The 17,903-nt window shown below is 38.5% G+C and overlaps 1 protein-coding gene across 1 annotated transcript in view; it reads left to right on the plus strand.

The window, feature by feature from the left end:
- Positions 1-17,903, plus strand: part of med13a (mediator complex subunit 13a) — a 145,704-nt gene that overhangs the window by 40,362 nt on the left and 87,439 nt on the right. Inside the window, exon 3 of the mRNA XM_038297763.1 lies at positions 12,987-13,155. Within this exon, the coding sequence (XP_038153691.1) occupies positions 12,987-13,155 (169 nt within the window). The remainder of the gene's footprint in view (positions 1-12,986; positions 13,156-17,903) is intronic.

Consider the following 17,903-nt stretch of genomic DNA (forward strand, 5'->3'; position numbering starts at 1 on the left):
TTTTACTGCTCACTGTGCAATTTCAGATTGCTATTCATAATTTTGTCCAGTTTGTGTTTATCTCTCAATAAACAGGTAAGTTTGTTGTTACCAAGCATTGTGTTTTATTCAATCTTACCTAATTTAGCTGGCTAGATGTTATCAAGAGTACTAAAACCCTTTTCAACATGAGTCTTACAACTAAGGCTAAATACTTTAACTTAAACTTAAATACATGCTCGGATAGGCTGGTATCGGCCAGTATCGGTATCGGATCGGAAGTCCAAAAACAAGATCGGTATCGGATCGGAAGTGCAAAAACCTGGATCGGGACATCTCTAATAACAGCCCCACCTTTTTAAATATTTTCGAAATGTGTTCTGTAAGGGCATGGCTAATTTCTCTGTTTTTTTCCATCCTGATGTTAACTGCGCTTCTGCCTAAACGCTTTGATAAAGGTCAGCTCATCTGGGTTGGCTTCATAGGAGGCAGAGACATGAAAGTGTCTCAGGCATCACCTGAGCACATCAGTCTTTGTCTGAATGAGGTCACTCATCTCTGGGCCTGTGCTCTGCCCACTTCCCGCCGCTCCACCACCTCCCTGCCACATGCACGCCCTCAGACGTGTAAGCAAGCAGGAATGTCAGGCATTTAGTGCAGCAGGGCTGAAATAAATGTGCTTTCTGTTTGTGCATATCCAAAGCTTAGCGGCTGGCTAGCTCCAGTGGTAAGTCACCCGTCCTGTAAACAGGAAGCCTGGGTTTGTGTTCCAGCTGGGGGGAATGAGCTGCCGGTGTGGATCCTTAGGCAGGACCCTTCACACTAATGCCTGCTTCGGGGAGTGGCAGCCTAGTGGTTAGAGCATAGCGCTTTAAATCCTGAAGTTCATGCCCCACTCCCACAGCCTGCCACTCACGGACCCTGAGCAAGACCCTTAACTCCACACTGCTCCCCTAGGGATGGGTTAAATGCAGAGTTAATTTCATTGCTCTGTACTTGTGACAGTGTAATGACACTAAAACGCTGGGGAAAAAAAAGGTTTAATGCATCATATCATTTAATTGATTAATTTTTGACAGCGAAATGTAACAATTTATTCTTTCAATTAGGGCTGCAAATACTGATTATTTTGCAAATAGATTCATCTGTAAATAATTTTTTTCAATTTGTTGATTAATAATCAGATAGAAAATGGTTTCTTAAAGAAGATTGTTTGCGAATTCAAAACATATGAAACCTAAACTTTTCACTTGAGTTCTGGACGGAGCGTATTGACAGACAGAAAAAAAAATTTAATCTGAAATACAAATTTTATAAATATTTTTCAACAATTTTTGGTATAATTACTGCACTGGGTATGTTTCTCTGTCAGCTTAAAGGCATGTTCTAGAGTCTCTATACGGTTAATTGATTAATTGTTTCAGCTCTAATCAAAATGTAACAACTTATTCTTGAAATATTATTTTCTTAATCTAAAAAACTTAAGTTTAATAACTGATTGAAATAAGGCAGTCCATCATTGTTTTTTTCACACTAGCAGGAAAACAAGATGAATGGAAAATTTTATTTTCAACTGGGGGCATAATATATAATTTCTGTTTAATTATGTTATCAAAATAATTATCGTAAAAGTATACATATTATAAATAATAAACAAATGTTATTAAAATATCACTACTTCTACTGCAAGGAAAGACAATTAGAATGTAATTTCTTTAAAAAACACAATTTGTTTTTGTTCAGCTCATTTATGACTCAGTGCATTCAAGAAATATAAAAGTTAACGCATTACTGTAATGTTACTTTTGTATATAAACACCATTAAAAATACTGATTTTGTAATGTAAATCCCTTTACTATTCCACAATGGGGAAATTATCTCTGCATTTAACCCTTACCCTTGGGGTGCAGTGGGCTGCCATAGTGCAACGCCCGGGAAGCAGTGTGGGATTAAGGGTCTTGCTCAGGGACCCAGAGTGCAGACTGTGGGGATCGAACCGAGTACTTACAACCTTCTCAGAGCCCATCGCACTGCTCTAACCACTAGGCTAACTCTCTTTTGAGCAGCTAACAGAGATTGCTAATTTAATCACATTATCTGGGTTTAAACAAACAAAAAAAAAAATATTTGTTTAATCTTCAATAATATCAAATTATCTAATTTTCAGGCAAAATACTAACAGATATTAACAGATGACATGCTCAAATAAAAGGAAAACATTTTATTTGAGAAATGTTGACTTATTAATAGATCAGTTTTTGCAGTGTTCTGCTGCTAGATGCTAGAAACATGTCACTGGTTTTCTCCTCTAGGATTTTCTTTTATCTTATAAGTCAGGAAGTGGCAATAAACACGGCTGGTAATGGCCGCCGTCAATGGAGCTAAGCTCAATTCTGATTGTTCAACAAGCTGCAGGTTTTTACATAGGAACGCTCTGCGTGTGACGTCACGTTTTCTTTTCGTTTTCCGGGCTGTAGATTTTTCCCACAGAAGTCCGAAGCAGATTACATTTGGATTACAGTGGAAAAAACAATTAGATCCCAGCATGAAGGTGTGAATCAGCATTTTGACCTGAAAGTCAAAAAATGTAGGTTTTTATGATGTTTGTAAAAAAAAAAAAAAAAAAAAAAAAAAGACCCTAATAATGCTTTATTTTGTTCGCTAGACAAAAAATCAAAAATCACTTTAACTGAAACTTAGTTTGACGGCAACTGATGGTTTGTTGCAAGAGAGTTGAAAAAGATCTGAGGTTCATTCAACAAAATTTAATGTTTTAGAAGCTAGAAATAGATTGCATAATATTTTGCTGGTTCTGACAAAAGTAGAAAATGATTATCTGGCATAAGGAAAATTAGTTTTATATTCCTCCATAAGAGAGAAAAACGGTATAAATGTAGATCCTTTTATGTTTAATTGAAAAGATGACCTACATATTTTATGTGATACATCATAGAAACCTATTTCTCACTTATTTAGCTTTAAAGTCATAGGAAAATCATATTTAAATGTCAAATCATTCTGGCTTTAACAAGTATATAAATGTATTCTTTATCAGACCATATTGTCCCAATTTTTGGAAATGTTTTATTTAAAATAAAAAATCCTGCCTTAAAATCTGTATTTATTTTTTCCGTGATTTGATGCAGGATAGTTAGTTATACGTCAGCCTGAACACCTAAATACGGCCAATCATATATCAACAGTCTTCTGTCAATGAAATGTTTTCGGTCATAGCATCTTGATTCAGATGTTGCAGCTAATATACCCAACAGTTGAAATAAGAATCATTTCCTTTCCCATTGAGTTCCGTCCCAGTGTTCACAGGGATGGACGTCTGTGCCTTCTGCAGACGTAGAGGTAACAGAACTGGCAGCGTTGCGAGGCAAGGGCTCAAACATGTACGGCTGTAAGCCTTCTACACCAAACCAAGCTTCTGCCGCCCTGGCGTCCTCTTCCACAACATCTTCGTCCCCGCTTTCCTCCTCTAAATAAAAAATGTATGACAGAGGAGACTCATCCACGACCTCAGACACTAAACTCTCCTCCTCTTGCATGTTTCCTCTGTCCATAGCGTTCCTTGAAAGTGTCGTTTCTAAGTCACCAATTTAGTGCTACTTGGTCTCAATGGAATTTCCCATTGGGAACCTACTAGCACTAAGTTGCTAACTGGTTAGCAAGATGATTCCGACAAACCAGCCACAATCAAACTGCTTGTGAATCTTCCGCCAAAACAATCCCGCCCCCTTGATAAACGACCAATCACATTCACTTTATTCACTCGCGTAAAGTCGTGCACCACTCTGGAGAATACGGAAATGCAACGGTTGGAAGAGCCGCTTCCCTATGACTTTAATAACTGTCCTATTTCAAAGAGTTTTTTTTTCATTAAAATGACAAGAAAAAACAACAACAAATGGCTGTTGATCAAAGTTTGAACATATTAATTAAATATATATTAACGTGTACAAGACAGTATCTAATGTTGTAAAATCCAGCCAGGATCTTTTTATTTAATTTATTTTGCCGTATTTGAACTAATCTGTCTGGATGTAGAGGGAAAAAAACCCCTTTAACCTACATGTAAAGTTTCAGTTCTATGATGTTGATGATTTGGTGTGACGTCACGGCGGCCACATTAAGTGGCTTAGGAGACACGGCGCCCTCTTTTCACATAGATGTACTTTTCTACTTATGGGAGCGAAAACTTAAGTAGCTATTTAGGCAACCCTCATGAGCTGCTGCATGTTTCAATGCTGGAGGTGGATTAACGATAATGCCAGCTAAGACTTCTGTCCTTTCTTTTCTGTCCTTTTTTTTTTCCTCCTTCCAAAGAAGACTAATGGGTTCTGCTCAGGGACTTGTGCAGACGAGCAATAAGGTCAACAAACATGTTGGGGGATTCAAGCTTTTCCAGTTGGTTGTTATTCTGTCCCTGTGAAACCTGAAGCTATTAAAAAATTAAAAAGTCCCATCTCTGCCCCGCAGTCGCATTTCCTTCTGATTTCAGTGTTTTTTTTTTTTTTTTTTTTTGCTGCTCTTTGTAGAAACCTGCAGACGGATAAAGTTCTTTTCTAAGCAGAGAACAGCAGCTTTCTCTGGGCTGCAGCAGCGTCTGAAGCGGCCAATGTTGCAGTCGGCCTCGCTCAGTGAACACCAGGTCATTAGGAACATTTTGATGTGAACCAGATGCCTGTTTTTAAGGGCTTCTTGTAGCTGCAGGGAGAGACTGAGGAGTCAGAGGCGACAGGGAGGAGGCAGATGTGGTTTTGCAGTAGGACTGGTTTAAATGCTGGTTTGATGTCTTTCTTGACACAGATATGAGTCGTGGCTCTCGCCGTTTCCCTGCCTGTGTACGTTATCTGTCTCATCATTGAAATGGAGAATCCCGCCTATCTCCTCCTTTCCCTTTTCTTAATGCATCATGGATGCCTTCGGGCCTGAACTTTCTTTGCTTGTTGACTTTTAGCCCCCCTTGTCTGCCTTGTCTCAGGATGGCCTCAGCAGCTGCTAAATCACTTATTTTAGTTTTTTTTTTTTTTTCTTCAAAAGGTTTTCCAACTCTCTGTATGCTCTCTTTGCTTCCACTGTTTCTTAAAAGGTAAATGGCTTTATTCTGTTGTTATTTAGCCGGCGCTCTAAATATTTAATAGGAAATTGCTGTTTTCCTGCCCTTTTCCTGCCTTTTGCACTGCGTTCTCCATGTTCCGGATCTTATCCTTCATCACGCGGCCGCACCTGATGAATTAGTCGGGCCCTGTCAGAAATCGCTGCGCACGTAGCCCCCGGTTCGTTTGCAGCAAGCCTGAGGTTGCTTTTTTCCTCTTGGCTTGTTGGTAAGGGTTTATGGCGACTGTAAGTTGCTGTGTCTTCTAGAGTTACAGCCGCTGAAAAGAGCTTTAGAGGAGTTGGGATAAATGGCTCCTTGTGAAGCACGAAGCTTCGTTTACATTTTTTCTTAAAAAGAAAAAGACAGTTTTTTTAAATGCGATGTGTTTATGAGGGTTTTGAATGAATAGTGTTAATTTTGGATGATTTTTAGAGGGGGATAGAATAGGTAAAAGTGGATTATTTTGAATCCTTTTCTGCTCCTGGTTGTTCCTTCTTCTCACCGTAGTGTCTAAACCAGAGGTCATGGATTAGCATGACAGCAGTGGCAAGCTGGGCGATGGAAAACAAGGAGGAGACGATGAGAAAAAGAGAGCACAGAAAGTTTGGACTGCTGGAAGAACTGTGGTGAACTGGTGAAAGAAAAGTGAAATTGTGCTCAAAGATGACCCTGCACATTTAGAGGATGTTTGGCTCAACCTGCTGCTGTGAAGCAGGATTCTCCACCATGAACAGAATCAACAATAAATATGGATCCAGGCTCAAAATGAGCTCCTTGATATGTTCTTTAGAATGCCTTAGTCTCCATTCAAACCCAGGTTTAAAGCCTTGCAGGGCAGCATAAAGCCCACTGCGAACATTAAGACAGAAAAAAGAACGAAAAAAATAATAAAACGGTCAGTTCAGGGTTTTTTTTTTTAAACCAAACGGAACGGTTGTTCTTCTCTACTTCATAAAAGACTTTAGATTTTAAAATGGAAACATTTTCTATTCTAATTTTTTATATTTTTGATTTAAACATTCTATGTATAACATGGATGCTTAAAACCCTTATTTTATTTCAGTGTTAAATTCAGTTTAAAGTAACAGAGTTTAATTAAAAATGTCTCTGGACCTTTATTGGTTGTTGATTTTCTTAATTCGGACCCTGCTGATTTTTAATTGGCTATCCCTGCTCTAAATCCTTTGTTCATCAGCTGGGTCCCTGTCAGGTTTTCTTAGTTCCTTCTTTGCTGGCATTTATTCTTTAAACTATCTGCTGGACATGTTTGACTGACCTTTTTTTGCTTTTATCCCTGAAACATGTTCTCTGAAGGTTTGTATTAGTTGGTACAGATAGCCAAGCAGGACGAGGGCTTGCTGTTTAATTCAGTTAAACTGATTAAGTCACTTGTGGGCCTGCTTGTGTCTCCTCAGCGAAGCGCCAGGAACGGCGGGGTCGCTCCCGATGCTTATTATGGCCGAGCTCAGGCGGGAGACGGCGCACTCTGGGAGATGTTTGCTGCAGACTTGACTGAAAGGAGCTTAAGTGCTATAAGATGTGAGCAGTGGCTGTTAATAAGATTAGAGCTGCATTCAGGCCAGCCCAGAATGTGATTCAGAAAGCAAGACTGATACGGGTCTAATGGCACACTTTTTTATTGTGAGCAGCAATGCCACGCTCACTGTCTCTTTTACAGCCTGCTCTGGAAAACAGTAAGTTTTCCAAAAAGCAAAAATACAAAAAGCAAAGGATGCAGGAGGATTGGAAACTCTGCATTGTCTCTCTGTTTGACAGCTGAACTGTTCTCACTGTTAGCAGAGGTTTGGGTTAAAGGCACTAAGCTGTGCAGCCTACCATCAATTCCCACTTCATCACCACTGAGGGACTAAGCAGGTTTTTACAAACTTTTAAAGTTGTTTTTTTTTTTTTATGACATTGGATTTTCTTTCATTGAGTTTTACTAGAGTTGGGATGATATGTTAAAAATGGTTTGTTATTGTTATTAAAGGAAAAGTCCGGTCAGCAAGGACTGATCAAAGGATCATATTTTATAACTAAAACTAATATGTTCGCTGTGATTTAATTAATTTAGTGTTAATCTGTAAAACAAAAAAAACAACAGTTTTTATCGTGATCACCAAGTCTGAAAGGGGCAATTTTTGCCTAAATATAGTAACCCCTCCCTCCTGCCATCTTCCAGCAGTGACGTCACAGTGCGGTAAGCCTAGCGCCATTCTCCCCGCTTTACAAGCTAAATCAATGGGAACTACTAGACACATCTGCAATCAACAACAATTATTGAAGATTTCCAGAGGACTTCACCATTGAAATTCACCAGAGCTATAGTGAAACTGACAATGCCCACGTGCATGGCAGCTGGATGTTGGAATACATCGGGTAAAAGTGAAAAAAAAAAAGTTATTTCACCTTTCCGATTCCTGATCCTCCATGGACGGGTTCATGGTTGGATTGCCAACTTGAAGAGGGAGGATTTACCATCGAACTTCTGGCCAAAGAAAAAACACGTAATATGTAGCCAACATTTGGAAGAAGAATGTTTTCAAGATGACTTGGATAATAGCGCGTTGTGACAAGCACCAGATAAAGCAGTGGGACTTGATCAACAGCCGATACCGCACCGTGACGTCACAAACCAGTAGGTGGCAGTAGTGTTCTTTGACAAACATGGATGCCTCCAGTAAAGCACATTCACATGAAAATTAATCTTAATTAAAAACACTTATCATTTATTGAACAGTATGTACAATTTCATATTTAAAGTACTTTCAGAAGTTTGAATCGTGAATATGACCGGACTTCTCCTATAATGCATCTTGCATTGGATTGTTGTGCTGAGGAACAGGAAGCATCTTCAGCCTCCAAAGTTAAAAAGGCAGCAGCAGCATTTTGCTTCCTCTCTTTGTCTAATGGAGCATTTTTTGATTTTCGTGGGATCTTCTCGTAATGTTGCTGTTTTGCATTTCAGGAAACAGGCTGTTACTTTCATCAAGGTGTCCTGAAAAGTCCCGCTCTGCAGATTACAGGACTGAATCTGAAATGAAAAGCATCAGATATCCAATTAGTTCTCATATATAGATTCTGTGTATAAACATCAAAATTTTAGGTTAGAGGTTTAGAGACATATTCAAAATCAATTGACCCAAATTTTCCTCCAAATTAGGAGTGGATGATGCGGCATTTATCGATTAATTCAATTTTCTCTTTATAAAGACACAATTTTTTATGTAATATGGATTTTTTTTGCACTCCTTGGGCTTCCACAGCTCCCTCAGAGTGACATCAGTTCATCTTTTTGTTCTGCCTGATCCCTACTATCAGCTCATGTATGCACATACAACCAGAAATGCATCCCGGTCGCCATTAAATAATGTAATAAAGGTCCCAAAAGTCTATCCGTTATTCATTAAAGTATGCTAAACTACGAGGCATTAAAAGTTAATAACGACTTTGCTGAGAGAACAGATGCTCAGAGCAGAGCAGTGAAATATCATTTCACTGCATTTATCTGTGTTTAGTTTTCCTTCTAGAGATTATGCACTCTATACTAGACTGATAGCAGGTAGGGCTGGGTGATATAGTTTAAAATCAGATTTTCTTTCCTGTCATGTCCAATTAATCATTTATTATCCTCACTTAAGTTTCACGATACAAATGAAACATGACATAACTGCTTCAAAAGCTAGCTTTGATTGCAATCACCACCTCTGGGAGGTGAACATCATTCACAGCAGCGTAACTAAAGAAGTGAAACCTGCTTATAGAATAATCATGTTTCACAAAAAACAATGGAATCATGACACTGAATGCTAGCAGCTGGTAGCTTCACTGACAGAGCTGGTTTATTAGTTACTGTATGTGTGCAGAAATAAGAACAAAAGCTGATGTTACTCTGAGCTATGGAAGTTCATTGGTGAAAAAAGAAAAAAGATTTTCAAAAAAATGATATCACCATTAACAAATTATTTTATTGGTTTAATCACTCGGGTGTAGTATAAGGAAATTAAAGCATAAAAAAGACTAGAATTATTTATCAAGCCAAAGCTGGAAAATGCTGCCAATGTAGGGCTAGGATCGCGTTTCCAGGGCAGATCAGATGAGAATGATACTTAGCATGAGGCGACAGTGATAAACTAACTCACTGGGTGATACCGCTAGATGTTATGTTTTCTTTGTCTGTTGTGAAACGGAGGGGGTGATTGAAATCAAAGCTACCAGGAAGGAGAACATCCAAATTAAAATGTCTAAGCCACACTGCCTAACCAGAACCGCGGTGTATTTTATGTTGTTCCGATATTGATGTTAACCAGGGCTCGATGTTAACCAACGCCTGATCTCCCGGGCGGGGCAAGTCGTTTTTATTGTCGGGAGAGTACAAATTTCATTGCATTTGCCCGCCAGGCAAGTGCAATGATCGCAAAATTTTTTTTTTATTTATCACTCAAAATTACTTTAAAATCGCCGTCATTCGATGAAAACGACCCAGAAGCGACCCCGGCACCGTTTTTGTTGTTTTGTACACATTCTCTCGTGATTTGAAAAAGCAGATTTTCCGCAAGATGGCGTGATTTTTGTCCACCTAGCGGTAATTTTGATGTAGTTACCAAAACGACAAACAAGCAAGAAAGCGCTATCATATGGCAGTCTTCTATACAGTGATGCAGGTCATACATAAAAAAATTTTATTAAATTTTTTCTCTTAGACATTGGAGAGGTGCATTTAAATGTTATAGAGCTAAACATGTTAAATTGGTGACCTGTTATGTTATTATTATTATTGTCTTGTTGCTGCATTTATTTTGTCAGGGAAAACTAATCCTGAGTCAGTTAAAAGTCATGGAATTCTGAAATTATGTAAAACTGTGGAAACCCTGTATAAAATAACTATTAATAATGATTCTCTAGAAAAGTCACATTATATTAATAGTATTATCTTGTATCAACATACCGTGACTCTAGAATAAGTTATTCATTTTTGACATTGACTTCTGTCTTGTGATTTATCTTAAGTTTTTAACCTGAGTTTTTTTTAGATTTTTAACATTACAATTTATATTTTTCCAAGCACACAACAGTTTAAAGCAAAGTTTAGTTTGAAAAGAATGTGCAGGAAGGCTTGAAAGCATGTTAACACGGTAATGTAGGCTTGAGTTCATTATCTGACGCATGCCTATACACACCAGGAACCTGGAAACTTACTGAATTACAAAAAACATTTAAAAAACAAACATGTTTCATTGATATATATACAAAAATGAATATTAGGAACTACTGTATATTTATCAAACATTATACTGGGCAAGTAAAAATTGTTTCTGGGCAAATGAAATGTGAAAGTCAAGTGGTAAAAGTCCTTAACGTCAACCCCTGTTAACAATATGAAAGCCTCAGAAAGACAGCCAGGAAAGCCCCCAATAGATGTCTGCGCAAACCTCTTGGAATTATTTTAGCAGGTCCATGTAATTGCTGTGAAAATTATGACTTATATGGCTGGATTGGATATCAGCTCCAATATTGACTTATTAGCTGCATCGGATATTGGCTCCTATATCGACAAGTTAGCTGAATCGACTTCAGCTCCTATAATGATTTAGCTGGATCGGACATCGGCTCTGATATCGACTAATTAGCTGCATCAGATACCTGCTTCGATAATGACTAATTAGCTGGATGGGATTTCTGCATTTTAATATTAGATATCCAAGATTCAATCCAGTTCACATGGAACTGTTATTTTATTATTTTTGCTGCTCCATTCTCTCACTCCTGCTTTCCCTCCTGCTCTGATCTGATTTCAGTTGTTCTGTTTGTCAATAAAAGTTGTTTTTTTTTTTCTTTTCCTTCTCATCTTTAGTAAAACAAAACAGAAGGCAGCCTTTTTCTTTATTTTCCTGGGAAGAGGGAATGTTGACAACACTAGCAACGCTTCCTTTATCACAGCAAGGATCGGCTCAGTCCAAACAAAATGATCCGCTCCTCTACTCTGACTTTGAGCTGCAGAAATAGCTGTTCCTTTTAACCGTCACACTTTCTACACGGTCAACCCGTCATTAATTAGACACTAAAATCAGAGAGAGCTTTTCCAGAATGTGGACATTTGTTCATCTTATAATCGTCGCTCATCTTGTAGCCCCCGGATGTTGCTCTCGCCCCTCCCTATTTACCCAGCATGCACTGCGGCAGCAGCAGCTTCCAATGGAGCTCTCACAGAGCTCAGAGTATTAAGCTAAAAGTTCTCTTTTCTGTTGCAGTTGTTCTATAAAAGTACATTCTAAGATCATTTGAGACGAAAACATTATACTTTAAAGCGTCACTTTGTGGCCCATTTACTGATTTAATGCATATTTTAAAAGAAAATTTCTGAAGTTGAGAGGATCGTAGCAACCAGCGGACCTCTGAGGCTAACCGCAGCCCGTCTGCAGCAGCCATCTCTTAGCATAGCCGTGTGCGAAGGACCACTGGCTGTGATGGCAATTTTTTTTTGTTTTATTTTTTTATCTGATGTTTATCTGACTGTATTCATTATTAATCCCCCACTAAAAGAAAAAAGTAATAATTTATTATTATCTAGAGACTATTAATAACAGGAGGGCAAACGCAGCTCCAGACGAGCCGAGCGTGTGGTGACGTCAAGAGTACGCTTCTGTTCCAATGGACATATATTTATGCTACTGGCTCCCGTTCTCCCAGAGTCCACACTTTCCTGTGTTCTTCTCAAGAACATACTTGGCAAGGACACGAGTCCGTGAACTGAGAAACGGCATGTGTCTTTGCTGAACGTCATGCAGTCAAAATATTGCAGCTCTTTTGGTTTGAATCGGCTGCTCACTAGAGACTGACAATTTTTCGGGAATCCTACGGGTCACGGGATTCCCGGGGGATTCCCGTGGGATGGGAGTCAGTATTAGTAACGATCACGCGATTGGGACGGTGCAGGATTAAACATTAACGGGAGCAGACGGTAGCGGGAGCACACCAATAGTAACTAAAAAAAACTAGGATCGATGCCAAAAAATAAAATAAAATAGAAAGAAAAAAATCCAGTACTGGCGCCGCCATTTTGTAGTTTTTTTCCTTGAAGCCTACACTATAATGCAAGTCAAAAAAACTACACGACCCAAAAACCAACAGTGCTTCCGCTCTGAGTTTTTCACCCGTGCTCAAAAACAACAAGAATGGGAGTGGTGCAGGAGCGGGAGTCATTCTGAATGGGAGCGGGAGTAATTTCACCAGGAGTGGGACGGGACAGGATTTAGATTTCTACTCTGGCCCGGGATCGGGATGGGACACAATTTTTGTCTGTGGGACGGGACAGGAGTGAAAATCCACTCCCGTGTCAGTCTCTACTGCTCACTGAAATTCAGTCAGAGATGAAACACTAATTGTAGCCTATATATGTGGTTAAAAGTGGTTAATAACGCTGTTATTGGATAAATAAATATGATGATTAGATATTGATTCTACGTTCTTGTCCAGCTGTACTTTGAACTAACGTGGTTTTACCTTTTCAGTATGTTTAACCTCTTCCTGATTAGTGGATCTGCTAAAGATTAGAGTCCATTTGTGTTTAAGTTTATTCATATTTATCCTGTTGACACCTTTTTTTTAGGGTAGCTCTGGGTTAGAAGCTGATTTTACATGTTGATGTTAGAGATACAGTATAAATGTGACATTAGGCTGACAATGACAGCTGGCGCTCCCGTATGTCATCTCATAAGCACTGATGAATAGCCTCATTAGCCAATGTGCGGTGGGATCAAGTGGCGGGCCGCCGGCGTGCTGTGCCAGCGCTCTAAGCGCCATCGCTCACCATTCTTCCTGCACTTTTGTTTCTGTGTGTTTTCAAGCTTCCTTACCCATTTATTCTTATTTGCCTCTCTGTGTTTTCTCCTTCTCCAGCCGAGGATGATGACGAGTGGGAGAACGGCCTCTCCTACGAGTGTCGCACTCTGCTGTTCAAAGCCATCCACAACCTGCTGGAGCGCTGCCTCATGAACCGCGGCTTTGTACGCCTCGGCAAGTGGTTCGTCAAACCCTACGAGAAGCACGAGAAGCCGATCAACAAGAGGTACGGGAGAAATTCCTCCACCTGTGCTCCTCCTCATTGCTGTTTAAAATCTCTCTGTAATGATTATAGACTATACGGTGATTAACAGTGCCATAGATCATGCTAACGTGTTACTGCTGTACACGGAAGCTACTTAAAGTCTGTTAGTTAGAGCATACTAATGATTTAGTAGCTTCTACAATCATAAGTGCAGGTTATTGAATGAGTTTTTAAGCTTTTTCTGTTTAAAATGCTGTTCCTGCCTCAGTTCTGGTGTTTCAGATCAGCTCTGGAATACTCAGTGACCTCTGTGCTGTTAGTGTTTGAATATTAGCCACAGAGGCGCTCCTTCTCCTCACTATCTGCTGAGCTGGATTTCTTACAGTCCGTGTCTGGGCTTATTGATAACACATGCACTACTTGTCTGACGGCGGCCATGATGGCTTTCCTCTCCTTTTTGTTTGCACTTCCTCTCAACTTCCCCCACAGTGAAGATTCAGATGCTGTGAAAGTTGTTTTTTAGATGGTTCTAGTGAAAATTAAAAGTGCGTGGTTAATGCTTGTGTAAATGTGACAGCAGATGAGAGGGCTTATATGCTGCGACTGAGGGAGCTCCTGTTTAGCTCAGCCTGCATGCATCGGTTGGTTCTTTGAACTCTCTCTCTTTGGACGATACACGATGGTCGTAGTGATGGGCTCGTTGCAGGGTATGGAGAGCAAACTGCACAATAAAAATTTTTTTAATGGTTAAATACTTACGGGGTCATACTAGGCTTGGAAAAAGCATGAGGTTTGATTTATTTCAGAATCATCATGTGATCCCGTAGTTAAATGCCAGAAAGGCCAGAATACATCATGAAAAAGAAAAATGAAATGAATTGATGTTGGATTTAGTTTTGCTCTAATAAAGGATTCTAATAGTAAATATATAGTTACATTTTAAAATGACCCATTGAATATCACATTAAATAACTTAAATTACATTTAAAATGATGAACTAAAAGAATAAAATGTTAATAAAATATAAATATATTTATGTAAATTAAATCTAATTGCTTTATTAAGCATTTATAAATAATATTTTTTATGGGCTACAGACTGAACTGTTTGGGATCCCCTAATTTATTCCTTTCTTGCTTTTTTTGTTTTTACTATCAGCTGTTATTCTCCTGTTATGCTTGCTTAGTCTTTAAACTACAGGTTATTTTTAAGCCGATCCCATTACCGATTATTTTGACATTGGTCTAACTGATCCCAGATTTGTACTGCTAGTTTCTTCAGACTGATATTGATTTCTCTTCTTCCATTTAAGTGGTTAAAAACCTTACAAATGGATAGCAAATGGAGGGAGCTGCAACGCAAACCCTTTACATGATGTCAACAATCAAGCAGCCAGCGTCTCTACATACCGGCCGATTTGATACATGCAAAACCGCTCTATTGATCTGTCTATTAATAAACCTTTCAAATTGTGATTAAACCTTAGAACTAATTACTGATTTAAATGTGGAAAACAGATGAATCGAGACATTAAAATGTGTTAACTGAATTCCTTGTCCAACCACCGAGTAGCAACGGTGGACATGGAGAAACTTTCTTAACCAGATAGATTTTTCCTGTCATTCTCTTGAATGTTGGAGGTTTAAATTCCTTCCCTCCGCTGCTCCTTTATCCTCCCTGTCAGTCTTTAAATATCCATCCTATGGGTTGATATTAACAATGATTTTTACTTTCCCGTTATGTGGTGTTTTTGTTTCAGGAGGGGGAGGGGGATCGGTCATGTGGTGTTTGTTTGGTCATGTGACAACGATTGTGCTGCAGCTCAGGATAGTGTGTGTTTACCTGAACTGGAGAAGCAATGTTTTCATGGTATCTTAATGGTAGGGAAATATATGATCTTTGTAAATAATTGATTATCGTCCGTCACAAAAATCTATATTTTTGGTTTTCCTTATCAGTGCATCTATAGTCCTCAGATTTGGGCTCTCTGGTGTTTTTGTTCTCTTACCCAGTTTGGGAAAAGTTTGAATCCTTTAAAGCCAAGTGTATCATATCTGATAAGCGAGTTTTTGAGACTTTTGAGTCATCAGTGTGATATTTTTGTTTTTAAAAACCCTGACTTACACAATAAGACGCATTCAGCGAACAGATAATGTGTAAAAGATTCTACAGAAAGGCTTACTGTATCAAAATTGATGCAAATAAATTCTCTAGTTTAACTTATTTAAAAAGAATGTTTTTGATTTAATTTGTCAGAAAGTTAATTGACAGTTCTAATCAAAAAGATGTATATATATTTTTCACCGGTCCAGGCTTTAAAGGGTTAATCATAACGTAGCCTGGATTCATCCTCATCTGAAGGAATGTTTGTTATTTTCTTTATGATTTAAATTTGAAAAATTGGACAAAAAATTATTATAATAAAGTCTAAGTAGTATAGCTTTTTTTTTAACCTGATGTACCGATCAAAGATGGCTCCAGTCCAGGGAAAAAAACCAAAAAACAATGGTCTTTTCCTCTCTGTGGAATTCACAGGCCACCCTTTATGCCTCTCCCTCCTCTCTCTTACTCTGCATTTCTCTTCATCCCCCTCTGCTGTCAGAAAGCAGACTGGGCAGGTTTATAAATAGCGATGCAACCACCCTGGATCTCTACTGTTGTTAAGGACCTTTTCGTCTCTCCTTCTGTTTGATCCACTATGACCGCAAATACACTCGAATACTGATAATCAAAGGATCGCTAAGATGTGATGCATCATTCCCTGTTGACAAATAACAAAACGGGCATCTTTTCCTGTTTGCTCAGGGAGACACTTTTATTTAACAGTTGAAATCTGTTTATGTAGCCTTAGAATTGGTAGCTCTAAGGCCAGGAGCCTGTTTTGGGTTGTTCTGGGAAGTTTTGATACAAAACCGCAGGTTGCCATCTTTGAGGGCTGCAACTGTTTAGAGAAATTATTCATAACATTTAGAGGATGTTTGGCTTCACCTGCTGCTGTGAAGCAGGATTCTCCACCATGAAGAGAATCAAAAATGAATATGGATCCAGGCTCAAAATGAGCTCCTTGATATGTGCTTTAGAATGGCTTTGTCTCCATTCAAACCCAGGTTAAAAGCCTTGTAGGGCAGCATTAAGCCCACTGCTCACAAAAGAAAGAATAAACAAAAACAAATGGTCAGTTCATCCACCAGGTGACATAAAACCACCGTATGGAGACTGTATTTGAGACTGCCTAATGTAGTTTTCTCATCACTTCACCTCCATGCATTGTGTTTGCCTCTTGTTGCAGAGCAGTCTAGGAACTGTTTTGCATCGGCTCCCTTAAAACAGTTCGGACCGTGCTTCAAAAGGCACGTCTCTGTTGGAGTTCAACCACAAACTTTGAGAATTTGTTTTCAGTATTAAAATCTTGGGAGCCATGCAAACTTTAGATGTTATAAACAAAATCTCTCTGTTGGGGGAATCCCACAGTCTTCAAGGTCTAACTTCCTGTTCCTGGGTGATTTTTAAGAATCCAAATATCTCTCTATGTCTGAATAGGTTTTTTTCCCCCTGTAAAAATCGATATATTTTTAAAATAATGCTTAAACTGAACATAAACTGAGAGCGACCTATTGGCCAGTTTCAACAGAACGGCTCTCAGTTCTAAGAAGGGCCAACAGACTTGAGAGAGAGAGAAAAAACATTTTAAGAGGGAAATCTATTTTTGAGAAAATGTTTTTCTCTGATTTAAAGAAAAAAATAAATATTTTTTGTCCCTTGAAAATCACTTTCCAAATATTTATCTTTTATTTTTTCTGTGACAAAATACCTTCTCCCAAAACTTTTTCTTCAGTCTTAAATAACATCAGCTTTTGCCGTCAGCGTGGAAATTTTTTCTCTCCAATGTGTTTGTGTTTTCAGGCCTTCACCTGAAAGATAGACACACTTAGTGCAGTAGTTATACCAACATTTTTATATAATATCTATTCATTTATCATTTAACCTTTTAACATCCACCTCATTTTGGGAAATTCTCGCCTATTTTGCATCCCAAATGGAAAATCAAATAACTTAGGAACTGTAAGCCCAAATTACATGTGCGATACGTATTTTGAAAGCTTAAACTTTCTAGTTTCTGAATATATAAATAAAAACACAGCCGCATCAGTACAAACATGACTGAAAGTTGTTTCCCCCCCCTCAGAAATTAACAGGTTTTTTTTTAACAGCAGTAATACAGACATGCTTGCTTGTTGTGGCTGCTTGGTCATGTTTACATTTTGAGATGCTGCTATATCGGTGTTAATTGTGCTTTGGTGCTCACTGTGTCCATAAAATGAACTTGGTGGTTGAGTTGTGGAGAATCTAAGCTGTCCAATGATGTCTAACATGTCTATATTGGTAAACATTTTACCGGTGTAATTTTCATGCATTGTGAGTTATTAGATGTAACCACTTTAAAACGGGTTGCTGGCCACCCGGTGGGTTTTGAGAGGTTAAGAAAAAAAATAAATCTTTTTGTCTGCCAAATGCTGTATTGAGATGTACATTGGAAAAGTTTTATTTTCCCCTGCTTTGATTTCATAAAAAAAACAAAAGTTTCTTTAAGGAACCTTTGGCTATCAGATTATTAGCCGACTAATCTAAAAAATTATCAACGGATTCATCAGATAATCATCAGTTGCAGTCCTATCAAAATAAATTTCCCCCTGCAGATTGCTTTTTTCCTCCATAAATTTAATAAAAGCTCAAAAATAAATGGGAACCAGCAGGAGGAAAACATTGGA

This window comes from Cyprinodon tularosa, unplaced genomic scaffold, assembly GCF_016077235.1.
Source record: "Cyprinodon tularosa strain WSP-4 unplaced genomic scaffold, ASM1607723v1 ctg396, whole genome shotgun sequence".
Lineage (NCBI taxonomy): Eukaryota > Metazoa > Chordata > Actinopteri > Cyprinodontiformes > Cyprinodontidae > Cyprinodon > Cyprinodon tularosa.